Consider the following 27,619-nt stretch of genomic DNA (forward strand, 5'->3'; position numbering starts at 1 on the left):
TTACATGGAGGTGAAGGGAATGATAGGCAGTGCACTTGGCCTACCATCTGGCACCTGCACCTCCCTGTAGCGAATCAACTGGCTTGGTAGGAGGGGCTTGGTGTGGGCTTGATTCATAAGCGTGTCCTCGACCATCTGCATCATGTCTAGAGCAGACTGGAGAAAGAGAGATCGAGAGAGCAAAGTGAGAGGTGCCAATGACATAAATCAGTGTTGTAATCCACCTTTTAAATGTGTCAAGATACCTCCTTTCCATAGCAGATACATATCTATAGGTTATTTCGACTGAATCGGAACACTGCTATAATAATTCTGTCCACGCAGTAAAAGCTCCATCTAAGGTAATAGGAGTCCTGCAGTGCACGGTGAGTCTCTATGGTGATGAAATGGACCATTGCCCCCGCTGGTGCATCCAATTCCCTCTCCACTAGACTGTGACATCCCTCTACTGGGCGTCATTACCAGACATAAGGGAGACTGTTCGTCGATGGCTGGGATCTTTTATAAAGTGTCATTTGATCAGAGGATCTTATCAGGGTTCGACAGTGTGTTCACCTTCTGTGACACTGCTAGTGGACAGAAAAGCATTCCACTTAAAACCTATATGGGAGAGGAGCGGCTAACCGTATAAGCAGTTATAGAACATATCCACATTCCATACATCAAACGTCTTGCTGTGTGTGTGTGTGTGTGTGTGTGTGTGTGTGTGTGTGTGTGTGTGTGTCTGCCATTTACAAATGAAGTCAGTCCACTGGAAGGTAACTTCAAACTCACCTCCTTGGTGATGTTGCCATGGAGAAGGGTCTCGATGTGTAACCGTGACAATAGTTGAGGTATGAAGGCCTTGAGGCGGGGGAGAGTGACATCTGGAAGACAGATTCAGACTGGAGGAATCAATCACAGAGCTATCATTCTAAATCTATACAAATCGGGACAGAATCAAAAGCATCAGTCATGCAGGCTGTTGCTGCCACCGCATATCATTCCTGTCGCCAGCGCGGGCAGAAATGTACGTACACAAACACACTCACCCAAACGGGGAGACATGCAGATACAAACAACACATTTCCTCTTCGCGTAGGTTGGTCAATCTGAATTCACAGTGTCTGACCCAGATTCATTCAGATAGTCTAGATAGTCATTCAGATAGTCTCTTCATTCAGAGTCTATCATAGTGCCATCCGTTTTGTCACCAAAGCACCTTATACCACCCACCACTGCGACTTGTATGCTCTAGTCGGCTGGCCCTCGCTACATATTCGTCGCCAGACCCACTGGCTCCAGGTCATCTACAAGTCCATGCTAGGTAAAGCTCCGCCTTATCTCAGTTCACTGGTCACGATGGCAACACCCATCCGTAGCACACGCTCCAGCAGGTGTATCTCACTGATCATCCCTAAAGCCAACACCTCATTTGGCCGCCTTTCGTTCCAGTACTCTGCTGCCTGTGACTGGAACGAACTGCAAAAATCGCTGAAGTTGGAGACTTTTATCTCCCTCACCAACTTCAAACATCAGCTATCCGAGCAGCTAACCGATCGCTGCAGCTGTACATAGTCTATTGGTAAATAGCCCACCCATTTTCACCTACCTCATCCCCATACTGTTTTTATACTGTTTTTTTATTTTTTTTATTTACTTTTCTGCTCTTTTGCACACCAATATCTCTACCTGTACATGACCATCTGATCATTTATCACCCCAGTGTTAATCTGCAAAATTGTATTATTCGCCTACCTCCTCATGCCTTTTGCACACATTGTATATAGACTGCCCATTTTTTTTTCTACTGTGTTATTGACTTGTTAATTGCTTACTCCATGTGTAACTCTGTGTTGTCTGTTCACACTGCTATGCTTTATCTTGGCCAGGTCGCAGTTGCAAATGAGAACTTGTTCTCAACTAGCCTACCTGGTTAAATAAAGGTGAAATAAAAAATAAAAAATAGTGGTGAGTGTTGGTAGATGAGCAGCCAGGGATGAGTGACTGTGGAAGGATGGGAGAATAGTAGGGAAGGGGGCACACACAGCAGTATCTGGTCTGTAAAAACCAGGTACAGGGATCTGTGAAAGACTGGAGACCCAGAGAAGGGCAACAAGGGCACTAAACTAAACACATAGGCACTAGGTAGAGCTGGGAAGATAACAGTATCGCGATACTTGTTAGTATCGTGGTTGGGAAACAAAACACTATGCGGATTTAACTTCTTTAGGAAAACAGCCCTAATGTTAGAAACAAACATCAGATTTGATTTGTCACATACACATGTTCAGCAGATATTGTGGGTGTAGCGAAATGTTTGTGTTCCTAGCTCCAACAGTGCCGTAATACCTAATACACACACATTTAAAAAGTTTTAATAAAAAAAATAAAAAAATACAAAATATAGAAATAATAGCCAAGTCCAGAATATAAATACATATACAGTGACCAAAAATACACTGCGCAAAAAAATAAAGGGAACAAGTTTGAGGTAATAATGAAAAGACAGAAATGCAGTCTTTTCCCCAAGGTGAACTCGGTCTCAAGTGTTACACAGGACATTGCCAACGCATAATGTACTGAACGTACAGACAATACATCTGCTCCTCTTCCTACGGTGAGATTTTCACTGCAGAGAAATGACTGCAGCTCATGGAGGAGCTCAAACTGGCTCAGCATTCAAATGAGAGCAGGGGAGAGATAGGGAGAGAAGAGTATGTGCGTACGTACACGTGCCCGTGTGTGTGGGTGGGTGTGTGGAGATAGAGTGAGAACGGCTCACCGTCTAGAGCCTCCTTGAGCTCGTCTTTGGTCCAGGCCACCTCCGTCATCAGCAGACGCAGGTAGTACATGGCATGCTGATGGGGTTGCTCCGCCCTGAAGTTGTTCAGTGACCTCATATACTGGAAGAGCGGTCAAAGGGCAATAGGGGTCAACGTTCAGCCCAATCATATCAGGGGTTAAACACAATACAAGGGTAGTTTGTGTGCGCCATGGGGTCAAACACAATAGCAGAAACAAACAGTCAAAAACCAACATCAGCTTCGATCCGTTATGATTTCATAGCCAGAGTAGTTTTAAACTGGGCGGCGGGGCTCAGCTTACCGCTTCCTTGATGATGTCAAAGCGTTTCTCATCAATCTCAAACGCGGCCATCTTCTCAATGATCTTCTTCAGCAGGATGTGCTGCTTGTCATTGTAGCCCTTCACTGAGAGCTGTGGGAAGGAGATGGAAGGAAGAGGAAAAGAGAAAAAAGGTGAGCATAACTTGATGTGGCATAGAGCCTGTAGGAAAGAACAGTAAAATGTGTGTGCAGATGAATAAACAGCCCTATTGGTTAGGGAAACTAAAGGTAGTATTGTTTTAGACCAACCTCCCAAACCTCTCCTCCTGCCCTGGCCCTTCCTCTAGGACAATGACTCCACTCAGCATAATGCCAACCACTATCTGTCAGAGGACACAGAGTGCTGGCTGAGTCCTGAGTACAGTCTGTGAAATGGCCCCTCACACACACAGCAGAGGGAGGCAGGCTGGGCCATGAAGGTGCCTCTGCTGTGACTTTCACTGACCGCGCTAGCATCCACGCTAATGACTGTGGCATCACACACTAGCCCGTTAGCACAGAGTTCCAACCCTGCATTGCTGCCACTGCAATGACCATATTATGGGTCTGTAGCCAACTACTCAACTCTACAAAGCAAGCATTGCTCATTACCATCAACTGCAAATGCATTACCCTTATTCATCGAGTTCTGTGACCAACTAACAATAAGTGATGCAGTGAGTGGTGTGTATGCGTGTAAATTTACCAAACCAACAACACCATGCATAGGCAGAGCCCAGTCAAGGTTATATGAAGCTCTGCTTTGCAATATCATCCAAACATTCGGGCCCCTTCATGAATCGGAAATACCCTCAGGCTACAGCGTTTCGCTCTCGCAATCACCCTCTACCTCCCCTTTCTCGTTCTCGCTGACACACACATACTGACACCATAAATCTCTTCCAACATCATTACCCTTGATGAGTCCCCAGTTAGTTTGTGCCGACGCAACTGTATTACTGGTGAAGCTCGGAAAACCTTAATACAAAGATAAACACCCCATCATAAAGTTAGCTAGGTATGTGTGATTGGCCGGACTAGAGAATTCAAAGCATCATTTCCACATGAGCATCAACCCATGAGGGATTAGCCTTTAAAATGTATAATCCAAGTCTTAGGTAGTCTCTTATTTATGACCTTGGTATCACATAAGTGGTAAATAACAAACAGGCAAAATATCCTCATGACTAGTACTATGCTTCCTTCTGCACACAACAAGCTACTGTTTCACAGAGGTAGGCCTAGTTTGGATATTAACCAAATGTGAGAGGAGGTCCATTTAAAGAGTGAAGCCAAACCACCACAAACCAAAGTTAGAAAGGAGCAGAGAGTGTGAGAGAGAAGACAAGCATCATTGGGCAAATGGGCATCTCGATTCTCCATTAAGCAAAAACATAGAAAAACCTAATTCCAATACTAAGCGATATATGAAGATTGAATTGGTCCTTGAAAAACTAAGGAGCTTGCAAACACTATTAGCTATGTGTACAATGCCAGCTCCAGTCTGGAACCTGCTATTGGAATCATGAGTCTGCAGAACTTACAGTACCTATAATTTTTCAGAGGATAAGCAGTGTTTTCAGCTTTATTCCTTTAGGACTTATGAAGGAGACACTTACTGTTCTACTATCTGGCTGACATTGACCGCACAGAGAATTTCAAAATGGATGCCAAAGATAAATTAAAACATCAAAATTTGAGAGAATGTATGAAGTTCTAGGTGTATTAGATGGGGTGTGTTTTCTGAGTGATTCAGTGAAATCAACGGGGCCAAACGTGTCCTTCAAGACAGGCAGTCTGCTGATATTATAGTTCATATTTGAACCCAGACCTGATCAGTTGAACTTACTCTGTTGTCAGATAAGTATTGGATAAATTCATAGTTGATGTTCAACTTCATATCACTTAAACGGCATTCCTTGAAGACTACATTTGGCCATCCTTGCAGTGAAACCAAGTCCCTACATAAACGGAGAGAACATAGGAAAGGGGACCTTCTAGGACCTCCCCATCTTCCTACAGACAGACTAACACACAGAAACAAATGGCGTAGATAGACGGAAGACACAGTCTTCCACACTCAGAACCTTAAGATGGATAAATAAGAATTTGTTCTTAATAACTGGACTTGCACCAAGTTAAATAAACATTTCAAAAAGATGGGCCCTCCCTCTTTTCCCCTAGCTATTAGGGGGACTGTCAGACGGACACTTCCCTGAGGCTGCCATAGACCAGCACGGCAAGGCTGGCTGCATATGTATACTCTTAAATCATCCTTCAATAACCTGAGAAACAGATCAGTCATGTTGCAGTGCAGGGGGTCTGAGTATAGGTAGTGACCCCAAAAAATGTAATAAACATGATTGTTGGTAGGGGAGGTGGGATAACGTGGTCAAAAAGACAGAGCAGGGTGAGAAGATTGATTAAGAAGAGTATGTATATGCAGCCTCGCAACCGGCTTTTCTGTCCACCAAGGAGGGATGGAGTACTTTGCCACTAAATGGTAGGTTAATGCTACGGCTACAACCACTACTACTTAGTGTCTATCTCCCATTCCTTTGTATCAGATTAAAAAATAATAATAACTGTCTCTGACAGAGGACTGTACCAAATGACTTTTTAAAGTTCATACCCAAACAGTGCCACCACGAATGGGAAACGAACAACTGTCAAGTCTAGCATTTCTGACGAGGCGGTTTCAAAGAATAAGAAAGGATGAAGAGGAGGATGCAGCCAGGGCTGATACGAAGGCCCAGGTTGAGAATGCATGAGGGAGGAACAGATGGGTTTGGGATCGCGGTGGCATGAGGGCGATGGGGAATTTGAATACTTACATACATCCCATAGATGGTATTTTGGAGGTCATAGTTCAAGCCGGCGAGCTCGGCTGCATATGCATACTCGTTGAGGGAGTCCTTGAGGAGCTCCAGGTACAAATAGGCCATGTTACAATGTATTGGGTCCACATACGCAAACGGGCTGTAGAACAAAATGGCAGTGATGAATCAACTGTTAGCTACAACACAGCTAGACATCTCTCTCTAAATCACTGTCACGGAAAAACAAAAAGTAGCCATGTTGCTTATACATTCATTGATTAATTCAAGGGAAGGGATCAGCAGGACACGTGGTATCCCATGTGGTCCTTCCTAATACGATTTCAAATAGCAGTATTTGAGTCCTATAACTACAATTGTTTGTATGAGGAAAATAATACAAAAGATGTTCCAAGTTTCTAAGATGACGATGTGATACATGGGCTGTGGTTTGTCTACCAACCTGAAGAACTCAAAGTTCAGGCATGCCTTTGGTAGGAAAAACTTGTCATCCTGCTTGAACCACACCTTGCTCATAGCGGTATCCTAGGAAAAAGAGGGAAAAAAGCATGATTACATTAGCAACAGATTCCAATGAGGCGAAAGGGCATGCAAAAAGTATATGAAGATATCAGGCTGTAGTACTTGTTTTTAAGGAGGTAGATCAAATCTCTACAACTGCTTTTGAACTTTGTTGGGTTGTGAACCGCAGTCAACAATGTACTGTAATACTGAAGCTAATAGCTCAAAAGAGATTCCAACCTGTCAGCAGTAGTTACCACGTACATCCTCTGATCAGAACACCTTGACAACAACAGTACTAAATACTTCTCAATCCTGACGTTTCCTCATTATCATATGAAAGTTTATGAACAAATTCAGACACCTGAAACATGCAGCTACGCTTTCAGTTCAGTCTAGCTGCTTGGTGAATTCAAGTAAAAATAGTTTGATAAATGCAACACCCTGACATTTCACATTTTAGTCAATTAGCAGATGCTCTTATCCAGAGCGAGGCTTACCTTGATTAGAGTGGGAGCGGAGGGAGAGTCCTTCTCCAGAGGGTAGATCTCAAAGCTGGTGGGAATGAACTCGTTCTTCATGGGCAGCTTGAACTTGCCATTGAGGTCAGCGTTTCCCCATTTCTGAAACACAGACAATTTAGCTAGTCCTCCTTGCTAAGTTAAGGGTTGGGAATTTATTGATACATGTCTAAAGGCTTCTACACATCTATCCAACTATAGCCAATAAACTATAGATGATGCAACTCAGACGAACTGTCCCAGGCAGATTCTACATGACGCAGGATCAACTATGTCCAGTGGCAACCAACTACACACTAGAGTTTGGGCAGTATACCAGATTTTGAAATACCCATAGCATGATTTTCAATACTGTCAAAACCATTTATGAAACTTTTTTTACTAAGCTACTTTTAAGTGAATAGCTACAGGTTACAAGAAAGCAGATTGCATTCTTCATTTAAACAGTCACATTATTTTTCATTGTAGGGTAAATCCGTTTGAATTTCATCAGTTTTTGACAGCATCCCTTTTGATTTAAATAGACATGTTCATACATGTCTGGCCATGGAAGAAGTGGTCAGAAAGTGATATTTTTTAACCTGAATACCAAAACATTCAGGTGATAAAAGTGCTCAAAGTTGACCCATTTTGGATACCCCACTATACCATGAGACATCCACGTCTTCATCACTTGAAAATAGTTAGGTTGAGTTCGATATCATTAAAAAGCTTACAGGGTTGTGTGTTATGCCCGCTATCGGTTGAGAAACAACATGCTCTTGAATACAGGGTGGGGGTGTCATTTCAAATCATAGAAATAGAACGTATAGAATGGACCTATCCCTTCAGACAACTTCAGTTTAGCTGGTATACCATTGAAATTGACATTTTAACTTTAATTACTAACACAAAGATGGTGTACATGTGTATTATGTCTATATTATTTCAATAGGTTTCCTATGGAGGATTGACACCAATTTAAAACATATTCCCATTTAAGTCAACATCCAATGATGTGTGTCAACCATCTTTGTGGTACCATTTGAAAGTTGAAATTTCAATTTGAGTACATTTAATCAGCCAAAACATGACACCCACCCTGTATTCAAGAGCATGTGTCTCAACTGATGGTCGGGCACAACAAAAACCTCATGATGTTGAATAGGGTCTAAACTACACCATGCAAATATGGAGAAAAAAAATCTTGACTTGACGTGATTTTTGATCATTTACGTTTAAGGTGTAAACAAAATAGTTTGACAACCCTGTTTGTAAGCTTTTAAATTATATTTCAACTGTTTAACTTTACCAGTGATGAAGACATGGATGTCTCATGGTATGGTGTGCAAAATACAGGTCAACTTTGAGAATCTTTTATACATTTTATATATTGAATAGTTTGGCATTCTGGTCCAAGAAGTCACTTTCTGAGAACCTCTACAATGGGAGGGAAAAAATGTATTGAAGGTTTCATTCAAATCAAAAGGGGTGCATTCAAAAAGTGATTGAATTCAAAATGGATTAATAAAGCTTGCTGAAACATTGGATTGACCCAGTCACATGTTTTGTTTACAAAGAGCACAAATGGAGCAACTTTCATGATTCACTGTTGTACAGCATACATGAGGTGATCATGTTATATAATTCACTAATAAATGTTAAGCAAAAAAATGTAATACATTTTTGGACATTAGATAAAATCATCCCGAGGCTGAATCTAGTTGATTATCCCTGGTCTAAAATGTGCTACATACTCTACAGCTGTGCATTTGGTTGGCTAGATAGCAAGATCAATAGATTTGAACAGCAGAGAATATTATCTGTCCTGAATCATTAACTCTCTCCTGAATCAGAATTTGTTTTGTGCATGTCTAATATTCAAAATGTAATATTTGTTTAGTATGTGCAGCAAACTGAGTAGCCTTCTGAGATACTTGTATAACTAACTTAAAATGAGCTGGATTGTCTGTCATTATTAGCTTGTTCGCTTACGGTCTTCAGCATTTAGCTAGAATCCTCTTTAGGAATTCTCTAGTACTTTGTTAGCATTTTGGTAAGACGCACTTTGGGCTTTTAGGGGTATAAAAAAATGATAGCGCCCCTCTGTGTGCTGTGCAAGTAATGCAGTCTACCGCGATACGGTACAAGGGCGGTATAAAAGCAGGGATTTTTCTGCCATTGAAATTCTTTCCGGGTCACCCATGTCCAAAGTGTAAAAAAATATATACATAAATAAAATGTTATATATATATATATTCAAGGATGGAAAAACAATCAGTGTAAACTTTACGGCTAAAACCAGATATAAAGTATGTAGAAGAGACAATGGGCCTTTATATTTGTTTTATAATATAATCTTTGAGAAATAACAATCACCAAAATAAAAGATAGACAGTCATGGAGAATTGAAAATTCATTGTTTTGGAATTTATCAGCATTGATTTTGTTATTATGTTTGAGCAAAAGAGCACTGCATTAGCCATGGGAAAAATTCAGGAAATTAGCTTTGAAACGGCAAAATCTCAGCTCAATGGCAAACTGTAGAATTAAAGGAAATTAGCTGAAAAACGCAAAAATGTGTCCACAATGTCAAGATGGGGGCCTTTAAAATTCAGCCGCGCCGAAGGGTCGACCACATCCATTGCCACAACCCCTGCCATAACCACCACATAAGCCCCTTTTTGATCCTGAAAAGGCATGAAAATCTCAATAACAAGGCTGATTCTTTAAAAAAAGAAATCGATTATTATTATTTATTTTTATTAAAACATACAGACTGTTGTTGGCTGTAGATACAGTGCCCTCAGAACGTATTCATACCCTTTGACTTTTTTCACATTTTGTTACGTTACAGCCTTATTCTAATATTGACTTAAAGAAACTGATCCTCAGCAATCTACACACAATACCCCATAATGACAAAGCAGAAACAGGTTTAGACATTTTTGCAAATACCTCAACATAAGTATTCAGACTCATCGCTATGAGACTTGAAATTGAGCTCAGGCGCATTCCGTTTCCATTGATCATCCTTGAGATGTTTCTATAGCTTGGAGTCCACTTGTGGTAAATTCAATTGATTGGACCCAATTTCACACACCTGTCTGTATAAAGGTCCCACAGTTGACAGTGCATGATAGAGAAAAAAAAACAAGCCATGAGGTCAAAAGGAATTGTCCGTAGAGCTCAGAGACTGGATTGTGTTGAGGAACAGATCTGGGGAAGGTTACCAAAACCTTTCTGCGGCATTGAACACAGTGCGGCATTGAACACTCCAAAAACACAGTGGTCTCCATCATTCTTAAATGGAAGTAGTTTGGCACCACCAAGACTCTTCCTAGAGCTGGCTGCCCAGCCAAACAGGGGAGAAGGGCATTGGTCAGGGAGTTGACCAAGAACTCGATGGTCACGGACAGAGCTCTAGAGCTCCTCTGTGGACATCGGCTGCAGTGAAGGAGAGTCCGCATGTTTTGGTTGCGGGCCGTGTCAGTGGCACTGCATTGTCCTCAAAGCGGGCAAAAAAGTTATTTAGTCTGCCTGGGAGCAAGACATCCTGGTCCGTGACTGGGCTGGTTTTCTTTTTGTAATCCGTGATTGACTGTAGACCCTGCCACATACCTCTTGTGTCTGAGCCATTGAATTGCGACTCTACTTTGTCTCTATACTGACGCTTAGCTTGTTTGATTGCCTTGCGGAGGGAATAGCTACACTGTTTGTATTCGGTCATGTTTCCGGTCACCTTGCCCTGATTAAAAGCAGTGGTTCGCGCTTTCAGTTTCACGCGAATGCTGCCATCAATCCACGGTTTCTGGTTTGGGAATGTTTTAATCGTTGCTATGGGAACGACATCTTCAACACACGTTCTAATGAACTCGCTCACCGAATCAGCGTATTCGTCAATGTTGTTGTTTGACGCAATACGAAACATATCCCAGTCCACGTGATGGAAGCAGTCTTGGAGCGTGGAATCAGATTGGTCGGACCAGCATTGAACAGACCTTAGCGCGGGAGCTTCTTGTTTTAGCTTCTGTCTGTAGGCAGGGAGCAACAAAATGGAGTCGTGGTCAGCTTTTCCGAAAGGAGAGCGGGGGAGGGCCTTATATGCATCGCGGAAGTTAGAATAGCAATGATCCAAGATTTTGCCAGCCCTGGTTGCGCAATCGATATACTGATACAATTTAGGGAGTCTTGTTTTCAGATTAGCCTTGTTAAAATCCCCAGCTACAATGAATGCAGCCTCAGGATATGTGGATTCCAGTTTGCAAAGAGTCAAATAAAGTTTGTGTGACCACACCACGTCTCGTTAACCATAAAGCATATGCCCCCCTGCCCCTCTTCTTACCAGAAAGATGTTTGTTTCTGTCGGCGCGATGCGTGGAGAAACCCGCTGGCTGCACCGCCTCCGATAGAGTCTCTCCAGTGAGCCATGTTTCCGTGAAGCAAAGAACGTTACAGTCTCTGATGTCCCTCCGGAATGCTACCCTTGCTCGGATTTCATCAACCTTGTTGTCAAGAGACTGGACATTGGCGAGAAGTATGCTAGGGAGTGGTGCGCGATGTGCCCGTCTACGGAGTCTGACCAGAAGACCGCTTCGTTTCCCTCTTTTACGAAGTCGTTTTTTGGGGTCGCCGGCTGGGATCCATTCCGTTGTCCTGGGTGAAAGGCAGAACACAGGATCCGCTTCGCGAAAGTCATATTCTTGGTCATACTGATGGTGAGTTGACGCTGCTCTTATAGTCAGTAGTTCTTCTCGACTGTATGTAATGAAACCTAAGATGACCTGGGGTACCAATGTAAGAAATAAAACGTAAAAAAGAAACTGCATAGTTTCCTAGGAACGCGAAGCGAGGCGGCCATCTCTGTCGGCGCCGGAAAGATGAAGATTAAAGTACAGAGAGATCATAATGAAAACCCGCTCCAGAGTGCCCAGGACCTATTAACCTGTTACTCCTACCCCCTACTTTTTCGAACATTCTGATAAAAATCGCGCAACATTTCAGCGCCCTGCTGCTCATGCCAGGAATATAGTATATGCATATGATTAGTATGTGTGGATAGAAAACACTCAGACGTTTATAAAACTGTTTAAATCACGGCTGTGACTATAACAGAACGTGCGTTTCATCGAAAAGTGCAGGAAAATCTGATCACTGAAAATGGAAAAATATTATATCCCTGCGCGACTTGAACCGATTGATAAAGGTGAACCACATTTAATGGGGCTGAGGTTGCAATACCCACAGCTTCCACACGATGTCTAGAGTCTTGTCATTTGCCTACTCTTTGTTTCTTGGTCAAACAGATGCAAGGCAGCGCAGTTCTTCAGGTCTCGGACCAGATATTTTGGTTGAGATTCTACCCGGACATTTTTTCCAGACGGACAGATATAGAATATACTTCGTCTTGTGATTAATTTGATCGCTTATTAATGTTTACTAATACCTAAAGTTGCATTACAAAAGTATTTCGAAGTGTTTTGTGAAAGTTTATCGTCGACTTTTTGAATTTTAAAAAATGACGTTACGTTATGAAACGCTATTTTTTTCCGTTTATCACACAGTCTTCATAGATCGATATCTAGGCTATATATGGACCGATTTAATCGAAAAAAAGACCCAATAGTGATTATGGGACATCTAGGAGTGCCAACAAAGAAGATGGTCAAAGGTAATGAATGTTTTATATTTTATTTGTGCGGTTTGTGTAGCGACGACTATGCTAATTATTTTGTTTACGTCCCCTGCGGGTCTTTTGGGGTGTTACATGCTATCAGATAATAGTTTCTCATGCTTTCGCCGAAAAGCATTTTAAAAATCTGACTTGTTGCCTGGATTCACAACGAGTGTAGCTTTAATTCAATACCCTGCATGTGTATTTTAATGAACGTTTGAGTTTTAACTAATACTATTAGCATTTAGCGTAGCGCATTTGCATTTCCAGAGCTCTAGATGGGACGCCTGCGTGCCAGGTAGGAGGAAGAGGTTAAAGCCTTCCACAAAAGCTTTTGTAACATCATAAGCTCTGTCGAGTTCGTGGCCCAAGGCTTTATTTCAGAAAGGTGAATTGAGAACATTCACAGTGCTAGTGTCAGTCTTACTGCAAAATTACTATCAAAACTTCACTATTGCTAAACCGTCACACATTTGAACCCCGATACTACACTGAATGGGAAAAAAAGTCTGCAAATTATTGAGCAACCTGTGGCTTTACACATCATTCACCACTGGGGTGTTGACAGCGGATCATCAGTGCCTTACTAATAAAATAAATGGCTTGTGGGTAATGGTATGATAAACCTTAGATAATTTAGGGAATGTGTGACAGCAATTGGATAGACTGACTATTCCTGGAGAATCTGCCGTTCAAACAACAAAAAAGCAGACAACGCCAATTGTTTTGGTATGTGGCTGGAAAAATGTAACCACTCAAATTTATACAGAGCTATGGATGCAAGGACTGACAATCCATAATATCAACATAGCCTCAAAACATGGTTGAAACTATACAGGGTTTATTCACAATTACATTGTTTACAAACAATGGAGTAAAAAAGGCTTATTTGTTGGTTTCTGAAGGGGAACACAAGTTGAATTAAGCTCACAAGGCATTTATAAGATGTTCATCAAGAATCAGTGGGTATACAGTACCAGGCAAAAGTTTGGACACACTCTTGGCATTCTCTCAACCAGCTTTATGAGGTAGTCACCTGAAATTCATTTCAATTAACAATTTATTTCCTTAATGCGTTTGAGCCAATCAGTTGTGTTGTGACAAGGTAGGGGTGGTATTCTGAAGATATCAAATAGGGCTAAAAGCCTATTATTGCAAGAACAGCTCAAAAAAGCAAAAATAAACCACAGTCCATCATTACTTTAAGACATGAAAGTCAGTCAATCTGGAAAATATCAATAACTTTGAAAGTTGCTTCAAGTGCAGTTGCAAAAACCATCAAGCTGTATGATGAAACTGGCTATCATGAGGACCGCCACTGGAAAGGAAGAGCAAGAGTTACCTCTACTGCAGAGGATAAGTTCATTAGAGTTACCAGCCTCAGATTGCAGCCCAAATAAATGCTTCACAGTATCAAGTAACAGACAAATTTCAACATCAACTGTTCAGAGGAGACTGTGTGAATCAGGCCTTCATGGTTGAATTGCTGCAGATGAACCACTAAAACCCACCAATAAGAAGAGACTTGTTTGGGCCAAGAAACACGAGCAATGGACATTAGACTGGTGGAATTCTGTCCATGTGTCTGATGAGTCCAAAAGTGTAATTTTTGGTTCCAACCGCCGTGTCTTTGAGACGCAGAGTAAGCGAACGGATGATCTCCGCATGTGTGGTTCCCACCGTGAAGCACGGGGGTGGTGGTGTGATGGTGCTTTGCTGGTGACACTGATTTATTTAGAATTCAAGGCACACTTAACCAGCATGGCTACCACAGCATTCTGCAGCGACACACCATCCCATGTGGTTTGCACTTAGTGGGACTATCATTTGTTTTTTCAACAGTTCAATGACCCAACACACCTCCAGGCTGTGTAAGGGCTATTTGACCAAGAAGGAGTGATGAGTGCTGCATCAGATGACCTGGCCTTCACAATCAGCCTTACTCAACCCAATTGAGATGTTTTGGGATGAGTTGGACCGCAGAGTGAAGGAAAAGCAGCCAACACGTGCTCAGCATATGTGGGAACTCCTTCAAGACGGTTGGAAAATATTTCCTCATGAAGCTAGTTGAGAATGCCAAGAGTGTGCAAAGCTGTCATCAAGGCTATTTTGAAGAACCTAAAATATATTTTGATTTGTTTAACACTTTTTTGGTTACTACATGATTCCATATGTTATTTCATAGTTCTACAACGTAGAAAAGAGTAAAAATAAAGAAAAATCCTTAATTGAGTAGATATGTCCAATCTTTTGACTGGTACTGTATATTATTAATAAAAAAATTGGCGTAGTAATTGCAGAGTGCCAATTTAAGCATTGCCAATTGACGATTTAAAAAGACGCCCAGTCAGATCAGGGTGAATCTCAAATCGGTCCTCTATTCCTTGTGTCCTTGTTTCCGCTCCTCTTACTGAAAATGCATTGAATGAAAATGTCAGAGAAGAATAAAATCCAATCTTCTACCATATGTTTTGAGTATAAGGCAAGGAGAGGACGTGAGGAATCAAATATTTCTGAGATTCACCCATAGGGTGATGAGAATATGGAAAATCTGTAGAGTTTGAACGCATTTCAGTCTCACCTTGATGATTTCCTCAGAGATGGGCTCCTGTTTGTAGTGGGTCCCATACCATTCCTCAGTCTTGTCTGTCTGCCCTTCAAACGACTTTGAGACAACTGCGACTCTGCAGTGAGAGGACAGACAGAAAACAGGTCTCATTATTAGCATTTATAAACCCCCTTGTCAGATCGTTTTAGAGTCAGACACTCCATTTTCCCTCAGCTGCCTACGGAAGATTTGTATCGCCCTTATGACATCAGCTCGAGTGCCTTCCATAGCAGTGTTCTATTTGTAGGATGCCAATAGTAGTGACTGAAGTAAAGTAGTAGTGACTGTAGTGGTAGTAATACTGCAGAATGTGTTATTGAGCTCCCTTATTGATTCAGGTTCAACAGTTTCTTAAAGTTCTCTTAATTAAACAGTGCGAGGTTTAGGTGAATGTTAAAAGTCCAATGCAGCGATTTCATTCTCAATATTAAATCATTACAGGGTAACAATTAAGTACCTTACTGTGATTTTGATTTAACAATGGTAAAAATATATATATAATCTTAGCAAAGAGCAATTTCTCAAGCAAGAATTTAGCTTAGACTGTCTGGGAGTGGGCTGAGTAGGGATCTTTTTTTTATACATTTTTCCTTTGTCATTATGGGGTATTGTGTGTAGATTGAGACACTTTTTTAAAAATAAGGCTGTACCGTAACAAAATGTGGAAAAAGTCAAGTGGTCTGAATACTTTCCGAATGCAATGTTGGACCATTTCTGTGGGGACTTCCATTCAGCCACATGAGCACTAGTGAGGTTGGGCACTGATTTTGGGCAATTAGGCCTAACTCGTAGTAGACGTTCCAATTCATCCCAAAGGTGTTCGATGGGGTCGAGGTCAGGGCTCTGTGCAGGCCAGTCAAGTTCTTCCATACTGATCTCGACAAACCATTTCTGTATGGACCTCGCTATGCGCACGAGGGCATTGTAATGCTGAAACAGGAAAGGGCCTTCCCCAAACTGTTGCCACAAAGTTGGAAGCAAAGAATCGTCTAGAATCTCATTGTATGCTGTACGATTAAGATTTCCCTTAACAGGAACTAAGGGGCCTAGACCGAACCATGAAAAACAGCCCTAGACCATTATACCTCCTCTACCAAACTTCACTGTTGGCACTGTGCATTCGGCATGTAAATGTAACCAAACCCAGATTAGCCTATGGAGATTGAATGGCTGTGTGCTCAATTTTATATACCTGTCAGCAACGGGTGTGGCTGAAATAGCCTAATCCAATCATTTGAAGGGTTGTCCACATACTTTTGCATATATAGTGGAGATAGGGTCTCCCGAGTGGCACAGCAGTCTAAGGCACTGCATCTCATTGCTATAGGTGTCACTAGACCCCATGGTTCGATTTCAGGCTGTATCACAGCCGGCCCATAGGGCGGCGCACAATTGGCCCAGCGTAATCCGGGTTTGGCCGGTGTAGGCCATCATTGTAAATAAGAATTTCTTCTTAACTGACCTGCCAGGTTAAATAATTAAAAGGTTAAAAAAATCATATAGGACATTACAAATATGTTTATCAAAATGCACTTCAAAACAGAAGTGTCATAGGCGTGTACTCTTAGTTGAGTGGAGCGCTGGTACCCTTGCAACACTACTGAGCAAAACTGACCGAGCTGAGCCAAACTAACTGAGCTGAGCCAATCTGGACTGCGCTGGTTTGATAATGCATTCGCCACAGTCACTGAAACCATGCTGGAAAGACGAATGTGAAAACAGAATAAAACAAGCAGAACTAACCTGACGTATTCTGGCCTCAGCTTGTCCAGCACCATCTCTATCAGGTCTGGCCTGAAGTCCTCCAGTAGGTACTCTGCTGCTAGGATCTCCTCCAGAGGGTAGTACTGCAAAACAAAGGACAAAAGAAAAACAGGTTTAGGTGCTAACAATGGGGGATGCATTTTACTGTATCACATGCAGGGGAACACGGTTCACTGGAACACAGTAATAAAGAACTGGTGCTCTGCTTAGTTCACAAAAAATTAAAAAAGATACGCACACACAGGTAAAGAAAATCAACAGACCAAAATACACTGGACATCCTACCCTCTATGACTGCCTTGCTAACAGTAATATTTTGACTTTAGCAGGAATGTCAGTTTAATTTAGACTGGGGCTGAGTCTGCTGAGTCTTTACCCACAAAATAAGAGGCTGGTAGACAAGGCAGTCTGATGACATCATCATCAAAAAGAGCCACGGAGCTGCAGTGCATCACCGTGGAGATGACCTTAAGAAATGGAGAGAGCACCACCTACGTGCAGTAATCCAGACACTTTGGAGGTGTAGCCACGGGGCCGCTCCTTGTCCTTGAACCTGAAGGCCACTGTGTTTAGGTCCTGCGGTGGAGAGACAAGTCACATGTCAATCACATGCAAATAAAGCATATTACATACAACAGAGAATTGAGCAACACAATGAGACAATTCAGATGTAATCCATGTGTACTGTTAAATACACCAGAGGTTTAACTATGAGGCCACCACAAAGACGATTTGAGTCTGTTTCTCAGTCTTGGTCCTAACTTCATTTTGGTTTTGTGAAAAGGACTATGTATAAATAGTTGACTGATTGTTTTCTGACAGCACGACCCTCAATCCTAAAACAGTGAGAAGATTTTAGTCATTTTAGCAGATGCTCTTATCCAGAGTGACTTACAGGAGCAATTAAGGTTATGTCCCTTGCGCAAAGGCACAGAGAGATTGTTCAACTAGTCGGCGCAGAGATTTGAACCAGCGACGTTTCGGTTACTGGCACAAAGCTCTCAACCCCTACGCTACCTGCCACTCTGAAACTAGCCAGAGCTCAGAAACTCAAAGTGAGTGGTACTACAGTGCTGTACTTACCTTGCACTCCTGGAAGACCCACTCCTGAGGCCCCTTCATGCGCAGCTTCTGGATGTACTGGAACATGTGGAAGATGATGTCATCCACGTGCACTACAGAAATAAATTACACTTCAGCGCACAAGGTTGGGCATACAGTGCATTCGGAAAGTATTCAGACCCCTCGACCTTTCCCATATTGTTACATTAATTTTTCTAAAATATACAAAAAAATTCCCTCAATCTACACAATACCCCATAATGACAAAGCAAAAACAGGTTTAGAAATTTTTGCAAATGTATAAAAAATAAACAAATGAAATATCACATAAGTATTCAGACCCTTTACTCAGTACTTTGTTGAAGCGCCTTTGGCACTGATTACAGCCGAGTCTTCGTGGGTATGACGCAACATACTTGTATTTGGGGAGTTTCTCCCATTCTTCTCTGCAGATACTCTCAAGCTCGGTCAGGTTGGACGGGGAGTGTTGTTGCACAGCTATTTTCAGGTCTCTTCAGAAATGTTCTATCGGGTTCAAGTCCAGGCACCGGCTGAGCCACTCGAGGACATTGAGACTTGTTCTGAAGCCACTCCTGCGCTGTCTTGGCTCTGTGCATAGGGTCATTGTCCTGTTGGAAGTTGAAACTTTGCCCCAGTCTGAGGTCCTGAATGATCAGGGGCAGGTTTTCTTTGAGGATCTCCGTACTTTCCTCCGTTCAGCTTTCCCTCGATCCTGACTAGTCTCCCAGTACCTGCCGCTGAAAAACATTCCCACAACATGATGCTGCCACCACCATGCTTCACCGTAGAGATGATGACCAAGACCGTTCTCCCCCGACTGCTCAGTTTGGCCAAGCAGCCAGCTCTAGGAAGCGTCTTGGTGGTTCCAAACTGTGTTCTTGGGGAGACAGTTGTGCCTCGACAATCCTGTCGTCTCAGATCTCTACCGACAATTCCTTTAATCTCATCTCTTCTGCTCTGATATGCACTGTCAACTGTGGGACCTTATATAGACAGGTGTGTGCCTTTCCAAATCATGTCCAATAAATCGAATTTACCACAGGTGGACTCCAATCAAGTTGTAGAAACATCTCAAGGATGATCAATAGAAAAGGATGCACCTGAGCTCAATTTCGAGGCTCATAGCAAAGGGTCTGAATACATATGTAAATAAGGTTTGCATAAATGTCTAAAAACCTGTTTTCGCTTTGTCATTATGGGGTATTGTGTGTAGATTAATTTATTTAATCCATTTCAGAATAAGGCTGTAATGTAGCAAAATGTGGAAAAGGTCAAGAGGTCTGAATACTTTTCGAATGCACTATATGCCACACACAGACAGCTTTATGACATGAGGGTGTGGGCACAAACACATGAACAAAACACAATCCCTGAGATCCTAATGCTTACAGAGTCCCTCCTCTGTCAGGTCCACATTGATGATGAAGAACATGAAGCCTTTAGCTCCCTCTTTCTGGCCTCCGACCAGCGTGTTTACCCAGCCTGCACAAGAATAAAGGGCAAAGCTCTCATGATCAATTCAAATACAAACACTTCTACAGCATGTACGGCCAGTATAAACCCTTGAATAATTAAGACTTACATATTTCTACATTTTATTCATTTAGCAAAGAGTCTTATCCATAGCAACTTATAGTTACTGCATTCATCTTAAGATCTCTAAGTGCGACAACCACATATCTGTCATAGTAAGTACACCCCAAAAAGAAAAAATAGTACCTATCAGCCAAGTCAGAACAAGTACACATGTTCTAATAAAAATCAAGAAGGAGTATAGTTCACAAAAAGGGGGGGGGGGTGCTGTGGGATTATTTAAGAAAAAGTAGGGTTTCAGCCATTTTCAGAAGATAGGAAGGGACTCTTCTGTCCTTGCTTCAGAAGGAAGCTGGTTCCAACATTGGGTTCCAGGACCGAGAAGAGCTTTGACTGGGCTGAGCGGGAGCTACCCTCCCGTAGTGGGAGGTCCAAGAGACCAGAGATGGCAGAACTGAGTACTCAGTTTGCAGAAGAGTTTCTACCATTCTATCAAGCCCTAAATATTAAAACGGAGATTCTCTTAATCATAGCCCTCTGGCCTACCTTTGGATTTGAGCTCAGACAGCAGGCTCCCTGGGCCCTCGTGGCCTATCAGGTGGCCCAGATAGTGGCCTGGGTTGGACTTGTAGTACTTCTGCAGGTCTGGGATAGGGAACGTCACATACAGGTTCCTAATGTCCTTGATAGGCACCACTTTGTAGAATTGCTATGAAGGAAAATCAGGGATGAGATATTTGAATTGAGAAAACAAAAAGTACCTCAGAAGCACAACTTTTCCATGGGATGATGCATTTGATTGTGTATCCATATAATTATTTGTGTCTTGGAGGGAGAAACTAAGGAGCTCACCTTGAGATGCTCCTCCTGGAAGGGGTGGTTGGGGAACTCGGGGATAGGCACATTCTTGTTCTCCACTTCGCCAAACAGCTTGACCACCATGGTGGTGAGCTCATCTAATGACTCTGTGAATGAGAAAAAGGGCGAGATTAGTTTAATTTATTAAGATACTCAATCTTCCTGGATTCATACTCAAACAATTCAAATGACAAAACACTTCAAATACAATTGAAGTCGGAAGTTTACATACACCTTAGCCAAACACATTTAAACTCAGTTTTTCACAATTCCCTGTCTTAGGTCAGTTAGGATTAGAGGTTGACCGATTAATCGGAATGGCCGATTAATTAGGGCCGATTTCAAGTTTTCATAACAATCGTAAATCTGTATTTTTGGACACTGATTTGGCAGATTAAAAAAAATAAAAAATTACACCTTTATTGAATCTTTATTTAACTAGGCAAGTCAGTTAAATACACATTCTTATTTTTAATGACGGCCTAGGAACGGTAGGTTAACTGCCTTGTTCAGGGGCAGAACGACAGATTTTTACCTTGTCAGCTCGGGGGATTCAATCTTGCAACACTACAGGTAAATTGTCCAACGCTCTAACCACCTGCCGCTCATTGCACTCCACGAGGAGACTGCCTGTTACACGAATGCAGTAAGCCAAGGTAAGTTGCTAGCTAGCATTAGACTTATCTTATAAAAAACAATCAATCATAATCACTAGTTAACTACACATGGTTGATGATATTACTAGTTTATCTAGCGTGTCCTGCGTTGCATATAATCGATGCGGTGCGTATCGTTGCTCTAATGTGTACCTAACCATGAACATCAATGCCTTTCTTAAAATCAATACACAGAAGTATATATTTTTAAACCTGCATATTTAGATAAAAGAAATCCAGGTTAGCAGGCAATATTAACCAGGTGAAATTGTCTTGTGTTCATTGCACGCAGAGTCTGTGTATATTTGTGTTCATTGCACGCAGAGTCTGTGTATATGCAACAGTTTGGCCCGCCTAATTTGCCAGAATTTAACGTAATTATGACATAACATTGAAGGTTGTGCAATGTAACAGGAATATTTAGACTTATGGATGCCACTCGTTAGACAAAATACGGAACAGTTCCGTATTTCACTGAAGTAATAAACGTCTTGTTTTCAAGATGATAGTTTCCGGATTCGACCATATTAATGACCTAAGGCTCGTATTTCTGTGTGTTACCATGTTATAACTAAGTCTATGATTTGATAGAGCAGTGGTGGTGGGCAGAAGCAGGCGCGTAAACATTCATTCAAACAGCACTTTCGTGCGTTTAGCCAGCAGCTCTTCATTGTGCGTCAAGCATTGCGCTGTTTATGACTTCAAGCCTATCTACTCCCGAGATTAGGCTTGTGTAACCGATGTGAAATGGCTAGCTGCTTCGAGGGTGGCTGTTGTCGATGTGTTCCTGGTTCGAGCCCAGGTAGGGTCGAGGAGAGGGACGGAAGCTATACTGTTACACTGGCAATACTAAAGTGCCTATAAGAACATCCAATAGTCAAAGGTTAATGAAATACAAAGTGGTATAGAGAGAAATAGTCCTACAACCTAAAACTTCTTACCTGGGAATATTGAGAAAAAAAAAGGAACCACCAGCTTTCATATGTTCTCATGTTCTGAGCAAGGAACTTACACGTTAGCTTTCTTACATGGCATATATTGCACTTTTACTTTCTTCTCCAACACTTTGTTTTTGCATTATTTAAACCAAATTGAACATGTTTCATTATTTACTTGAGGCTAAATTGATTTTATTGATGTATAATACTAAGTTAAAATAAGTGTTCATTCAGTATTGTTGTAATTGTCATTATTACAAATAAATAAATGCACATTTTTAAATTAAAAAAAAATACAATTGGCCGATTAGTCGGCATAGACTTTTTTAGGTCCTCCAATAATCGGTATCGGCGTTGAAAAATCATAATCGGTCGACCACTACATAGGATTACCACTTTATTTTAAGAATGTGAAATGTCAGAATAAGAGAAGGATTTATTTCAGCTTTTCATTATTTCGTCACATTCCCAATGGGTCAGAAGATTACATACACTAAATTAGTATTTGGTAGCATTGCCTTTAAATTGTTTAGCTTGGGTCAAACGTTACAGGTAGCCTTCCACAAGCTTCCCACAATAAGTTGGGTGAATTTTGGCCCATTCCTCCTGACAGAGCCGGTGTAACTGAGTCAGGGTTGTAGTCCTCTTTGCTCGCACACGCATTTTCAGTTCTGCCCACAAATGTTCTATAGGATTGAGGTCAGGGCTTTGTGACGGCCATTGACTTTGTTGTCCTTAAGCCGTTTTGCCACAACTTTGGAAGTATGCTTGGGGTAATTGTCCATTTGGAAGACCCATTTGCGACCAAGTTTTAACTTCCAAACTGATGTCTTGAGATGTTGCTTCAATATATCCACATCATTTTACTGCCTCATGATGCCATCTATTTTGTTAAGTGCACTAGTCCCTCCTGCAGCAAAGCACCCCCACAACATAATGCTGCCACCCCAGTCCCTCACGGTTTGGGATGGTGTTCTTCGGCTAGCAAGCCTCCCCCTTTTTCCTCCAAACATAACGATGGTCATTATGGCCAAACAGTTCTATTTTTGTTTCATCAGACCAGAGGACATTTCTCCAAAAAGTACGGTCTTTATCCCCATGTGCTGTTGCAAACCAGTGTGGCTTTTTCGAATGGCGGTTTTGGAGCAGTGGCTTCTTCCTTGCTGAGCGGCCTTTCAGATTATGTCGATATAGGACTCGTTTTACTGTGTATATAGATACTTTTGTACCAGTTTCCTCCAGCATCTTCCCCAGGTCCTTTGCTGTTGTCTTGGGATTGATTTACACTTTTCGCACCAAAGTACGTTCATCTCTAGGAGACAGAACGCGTCTCCTTCCTGAGCGGTATGACGGCTGCGTGATCCCACTGTCACGTTCGTCGTAAGGAGGAGACCAAGGCGCAGCGTGATACGAATACATACTCTTTAATTAAACAAAGAAACACTAAACAAACTTACAAAATAACAAAACGAACGTGACGCTGTATAAACCGAGTGTAGACACAGGCAACTACACAGACAATATCCCACAAAATACCCAATGAATATGGCTCCCGATATATGGTCCCCAATCAGAGACGACGATAAACAGCTGCCTCTGATTGAGAACCAATCCTGGCAACCATAGACATATAAACCCCTAGACTAGAAAAAAAAAAACATACAAAAACCCTAGACAGAACAAAAACACATACCCACCCTCGTCACACCCTGACCTGACCAAAATAATACAGAAAACATAGATGACTAAGGTCAGGGCGTGACACCCATGGTGTTTATACTTGCGTACTATTGTTTGTACAGATGAAGGTGGTACCTTCAGGCGTTAGGAAATTGCTCCCAAGGATGAACCAGACTTGTGGAGGCCTAGAGTTGTTTTTCTGAGGTCTTGGGTTGTGTTTCGGAGGACGCATGGCTCTCGACCTTCGTCTCTCCCGAGCAGGAGTTGTAGCGATGAGACAAGACAATAACGACTAACAATTGGATACCACGTAATTGGGGAGAAAAAGGGGGTCAAATAAATAAAAAAATACATCCACAGGTACACCTCCAATTGACTCAAATTATGTCAATTAGCCTATCAGAAGCCTATCATTTTCTGGAATTTTCCAAGCTGTTTAAATGCACAGTCAACTTAGTGTATGTAAACTTCTGACCCACTGGAATTGTGATACAGTGAATAAGTGAAATAATCTGTCTGTAAACAATTGTTGGGAAAAATTCCTTGTGTCATGCACAAAGTAGATGTCCTAACCAACTTGCCAAAACTATAGTTTGTTAAGACATTTTTGGAGTAGTTGAAAAACGAGTTAATAACTCCAACCTAAGTGCATGTAAACTTTCGACTTCAACAGTATACTGTAACTGTTATGTAGCATTTAATTGCATGTAGATGAAGCACTGTTTCCATCCTGTAAGTTAGGTTTGGAATTTTGTACAGTAACAAGAGCGGTCAATAATGCTAGCAAAATGTGCCCAGACACTATCAACCGTGTAGCTGTGAAAGCCATTAATGAAGTCATGCCATTGTAAACCCAGCTGCCAAGTGCAAGCCCATTTAATTTCACTATAGAGGACATGGTGTCACTAAATGGACCATTTCAACTGGTAATGGACACACCAGTAACACAGCCTACTGTATCCCCAGTGACTCGTTGGATCATGGCTCGTCTGTGGCTCACAGAATTGGAAAGGTGAACAAGGGTTATTCTGGATTTTTTTACTGGGGCTGGTGGGGACACAGTATTAAAGGGGAAATAACTGCAACTGTGAAAGTAAACGTCTTATTTCAATTATTCTCTTTGGTCCTGATCCCTGCTTAGACTGAAATGTACTGTATTACATTCAAAGGCAGGGTTTCCCAAACTCATTTTGTTTTTTGGCCTAGCACTACACAGCTGATTCAAATCACCTAGCTTTGATTATTTGAATCAGATGTGTAGTACTAGGGGGAAAAAAACAAAAAGTGCACCCAGGGGGAACCAAAGATTTTTGTTTGGAAGAAGTAGGCAGTGGTCTGATGCCGAACAATAAAGGAAATTAACATGAGCTCCACAACGCCTACTCCACCCATGCTCTACCAAGGTTTTCCAGCACACAGCTTTGACCTACTACAGTAGCTATGTTGGTATTGTACTTGAAACAATGTGTAGGCAGGTTGCTTAGGATTTAAACATTCTCAAACAACCTAATTCGTATTCTTAGAGGTGCTTCCACAATAATGTGATTTGTACAGCATACAAGTTAAAGTATTGGATTCCTCACACAAATGCCACACTAGTCCCATTCTACTACCTTTTTCAAGCTGTTTTTAAATGATATGAAGCAAGCTTTGCTTTTATACTTTATAAGACCATCATGAATGATTGAGACGTTTTGTCTTGTTGTAATGTGGTGCCTGCCTGTACTTCCTTAAATCTTTTTAGCAATCCATGCCATTGAGAAAAAACTATTTCATAACATATTTTTGAGGTCAGTAGGTGCCCAACATAATAACAGGTGGTGGTGTGTTGGACAGTCACACATATATAGAGGTATATAGAGCCTGTCTCCCTCCATTCCTCATTTCTGTAATCGTTAGCTTACCTGTATAATATTGACGTAAGCTCAGAAACACGTTTTGCAAACATGATCCTGTTTTATCAATTGCTGTGCTGATCAATGGGCAGTTCATTACCTCACTCAAATGAATATGTAGCTTAAGTTGTGTGTATTTCTAATTATTTTTGCAATAAAGGTGACGCTACAATACACATTTACAATTGGCCTATATCTAAAAACACATACACTGCTCAAAAAAATAAAGGGAACACTTAAGTCAATCACACTTCTGTGAAATCAAACTGTCCACTTAGGAAGCAACACTGACAATAAATTTCACATGCTGTTGTGCAAATGGAATAGACAACAGGTGGAAATTATAGGCAATTAACAAGACACCACCAATAAAGGAGTGGTTCTGCAGGTGGTAACCACAGACTACTTCTCAGTTCCTATGCTTCATGACTGATGTTTTGGTCACTTTTGAATGCTGGCGGTGCTTTCACTCAAGTGGTAGCATGAGACGGAGTCTACAACCCACACAAGTGGCTCAGGAAGTGCAGCTCATCCAGGATGGGACATCAATGCGAGCTGTGGCAAGAAGGTTTGCTGTGTCTGTCAGCATAGTGTCCAGAGCATGGAGGCGCTACCAGGAGACAGGCCAGTACATCAGGAGACGTGGAGGAGGCCATAGGAGGGCAACAACCCAGCAGCAGGACCGCTACCTCCACCTTTGTGCAAGGAGGAGCACTGCCAGAGCCCTGCAAATGACCTCCAGCAGGCCACAAATGTGCATGTGTCTGCTCAAACGGTCAGAAACAGACTCCATGAGGGTGGTATGAGGGCCTGACGTCCACAGGTGGGGGTTGTGCTTACAGCCCAACACCGTGCAGGACGTTTGGCATTTGCCAGAGAACACCAAGATTGGCAAATTCGCCACTGGCGCCCTGTGCTCTTCACAGATGAAAGCAGGTTCACACTGAGCACGTGACAGACGTGAGAGTCTGGAGACGCCGTGGAGAACGTTCTGCTGCCTGCAACATCCTCCAGCATGACCGGTTTGGCGGTGGGTCAGTCATGGTGTGGGGTGGCATTTCTTTGGGGGGCTGCACAGCCCTCCATGTGCTCGCCAGAGGTAGCCTGACTGCCATTGGGTACCGAGATAAGATCCTCAGACCCCTTGTGAGACCATATGCTGGTGCGGTTGGCCCTGGGTACCTCCTAATGCAAGACAATGCTAGACCTCATGTGGATGGAGTGTGTCAGCAGTTCCTGCAAGTGGAAGGCATTGATGCTATGGACTGGCCCGCCCGTTCCCCAGACCTGAATCCAATTGAGCACATCTTGGACATCATGTCTCGCTCCATCCACCAACGCCACGTTGCACCACAGACTGTCCAGGAGTTGGCGGATGCTTTAGTCCAGGTCTGAGAGGAGATCCCTCAGGAGACCATCCACCACCTCATCAGGAGCATGCCCAGGCGTTGTAGGGAGGTCATACAGGCACATGGAGGCCACACACACTTCTGAGCCTCATTTTGACTTGTTTTAAGGACATTACATCAAAGTTGGATCAGCCTGTAGTGTGGTTTCCACTTTAATTTTGAGTGTGACTCAAAATCCAGACCTGGGTTGATAAATTTGATTTCCATTGATAATGTGTGATTTTGTGGTCAGCACATTCAACTACGTAAAGAAAAAAGTATTTAATAAGAATATTTCATTCATTCAGATCTAGGATGTGTTATTTTAGTGTTCCCTTTATTTTTTGGAGCAGTGTGTATATATATGTATATGTATGTGTATATACACATATATATACATATATATACACATATACATATATATACATATACATATATATACATATACACATATACATATATATACACATACATATATACATACACATATATACATACACATAATATATATATATATATATATATATATACACACATATACATACAAACACATTATTTTAATAGCAGGACACTAAAGTCCATTATTCCTCTAAAGAATATAAATTAGGCTGTTTGAGA

The 27,619-nt window shown here is 41.9% G+C and overlaps 1 protein-coding gene across 1 annotated transcript in view; it reads right to left on the minus strand.

The window, feature by feature from the left end:
• Positions 1–27,619, minus strand: part of ide (insulin-degrading enzyme) — a 49,292-nt gene that overhangs the window by 12,757 nt on the left and 8,916 nt on the right. Inside the window, exons 6-19 of the mRNA XM_029669787.2 lie at positions 20,439–20,551; positions 20,133–20,295; positions 19,443–19,535; positions 18,054–18,145; positions 17,466–17,546; positions 16,950–17,053; positions 15,180–15,282; positions 6,925–7,047; positions 6,366–6,448; positions 5,921–6,065; positions 3,088–3,198; positions 2,765–2,885; positions 775–866; positions 45–156 (exon numbers count right to left, since the gene is read on the minus strand). Coding sequence (XP_029525647.1) covers positions 45–156; positions 775–866; positions 2,765–2,885; positions 3,088–3,198; positions 5,921–6,065; positions 6,366–6,448; positions 6,925–7,047; positions 15,180–15,282; positions 16,950–17,053; positions 17,466–17,546; positions 18,054–18,145; positions 19,443–19,535; positions 20,133–20,295; positions 20,439–20,551 — 1,536 coding nt within the window. The remainder of the gene's footprint in view (positions 1–44; positions 157–774; positions 867–2,764; positions 2,886–3,087; positions 3,199–5,920; positions 6,066–6,365; positions 6,449–6,924; positions 7,048–15,179; positions 15,283–16,949; positions 17,054–17,465; positions 17,547–18,053; positions 18,146–19,442; positions 19,536–20,132; positions 20,296–20,438; positions 20,552–27,619) is intronic.

This window comes from Oncorhynchus nerka, linkage group LG10 (assembly GCF_034236695.1).
Source record: "Oncorhynchus nerka isolate Pitt River linkage group LG10, Oner_Uvic_2.0, whole genome shotgun sequence".
Classification (NCBI taxonomy): domain Eukaryota; kingdom Metazoa; phylum Chordata; class Actinopteri; order Salmoniformes; family Salmonidae; genus Oncorhynchus; species Oncorhynchus nerka.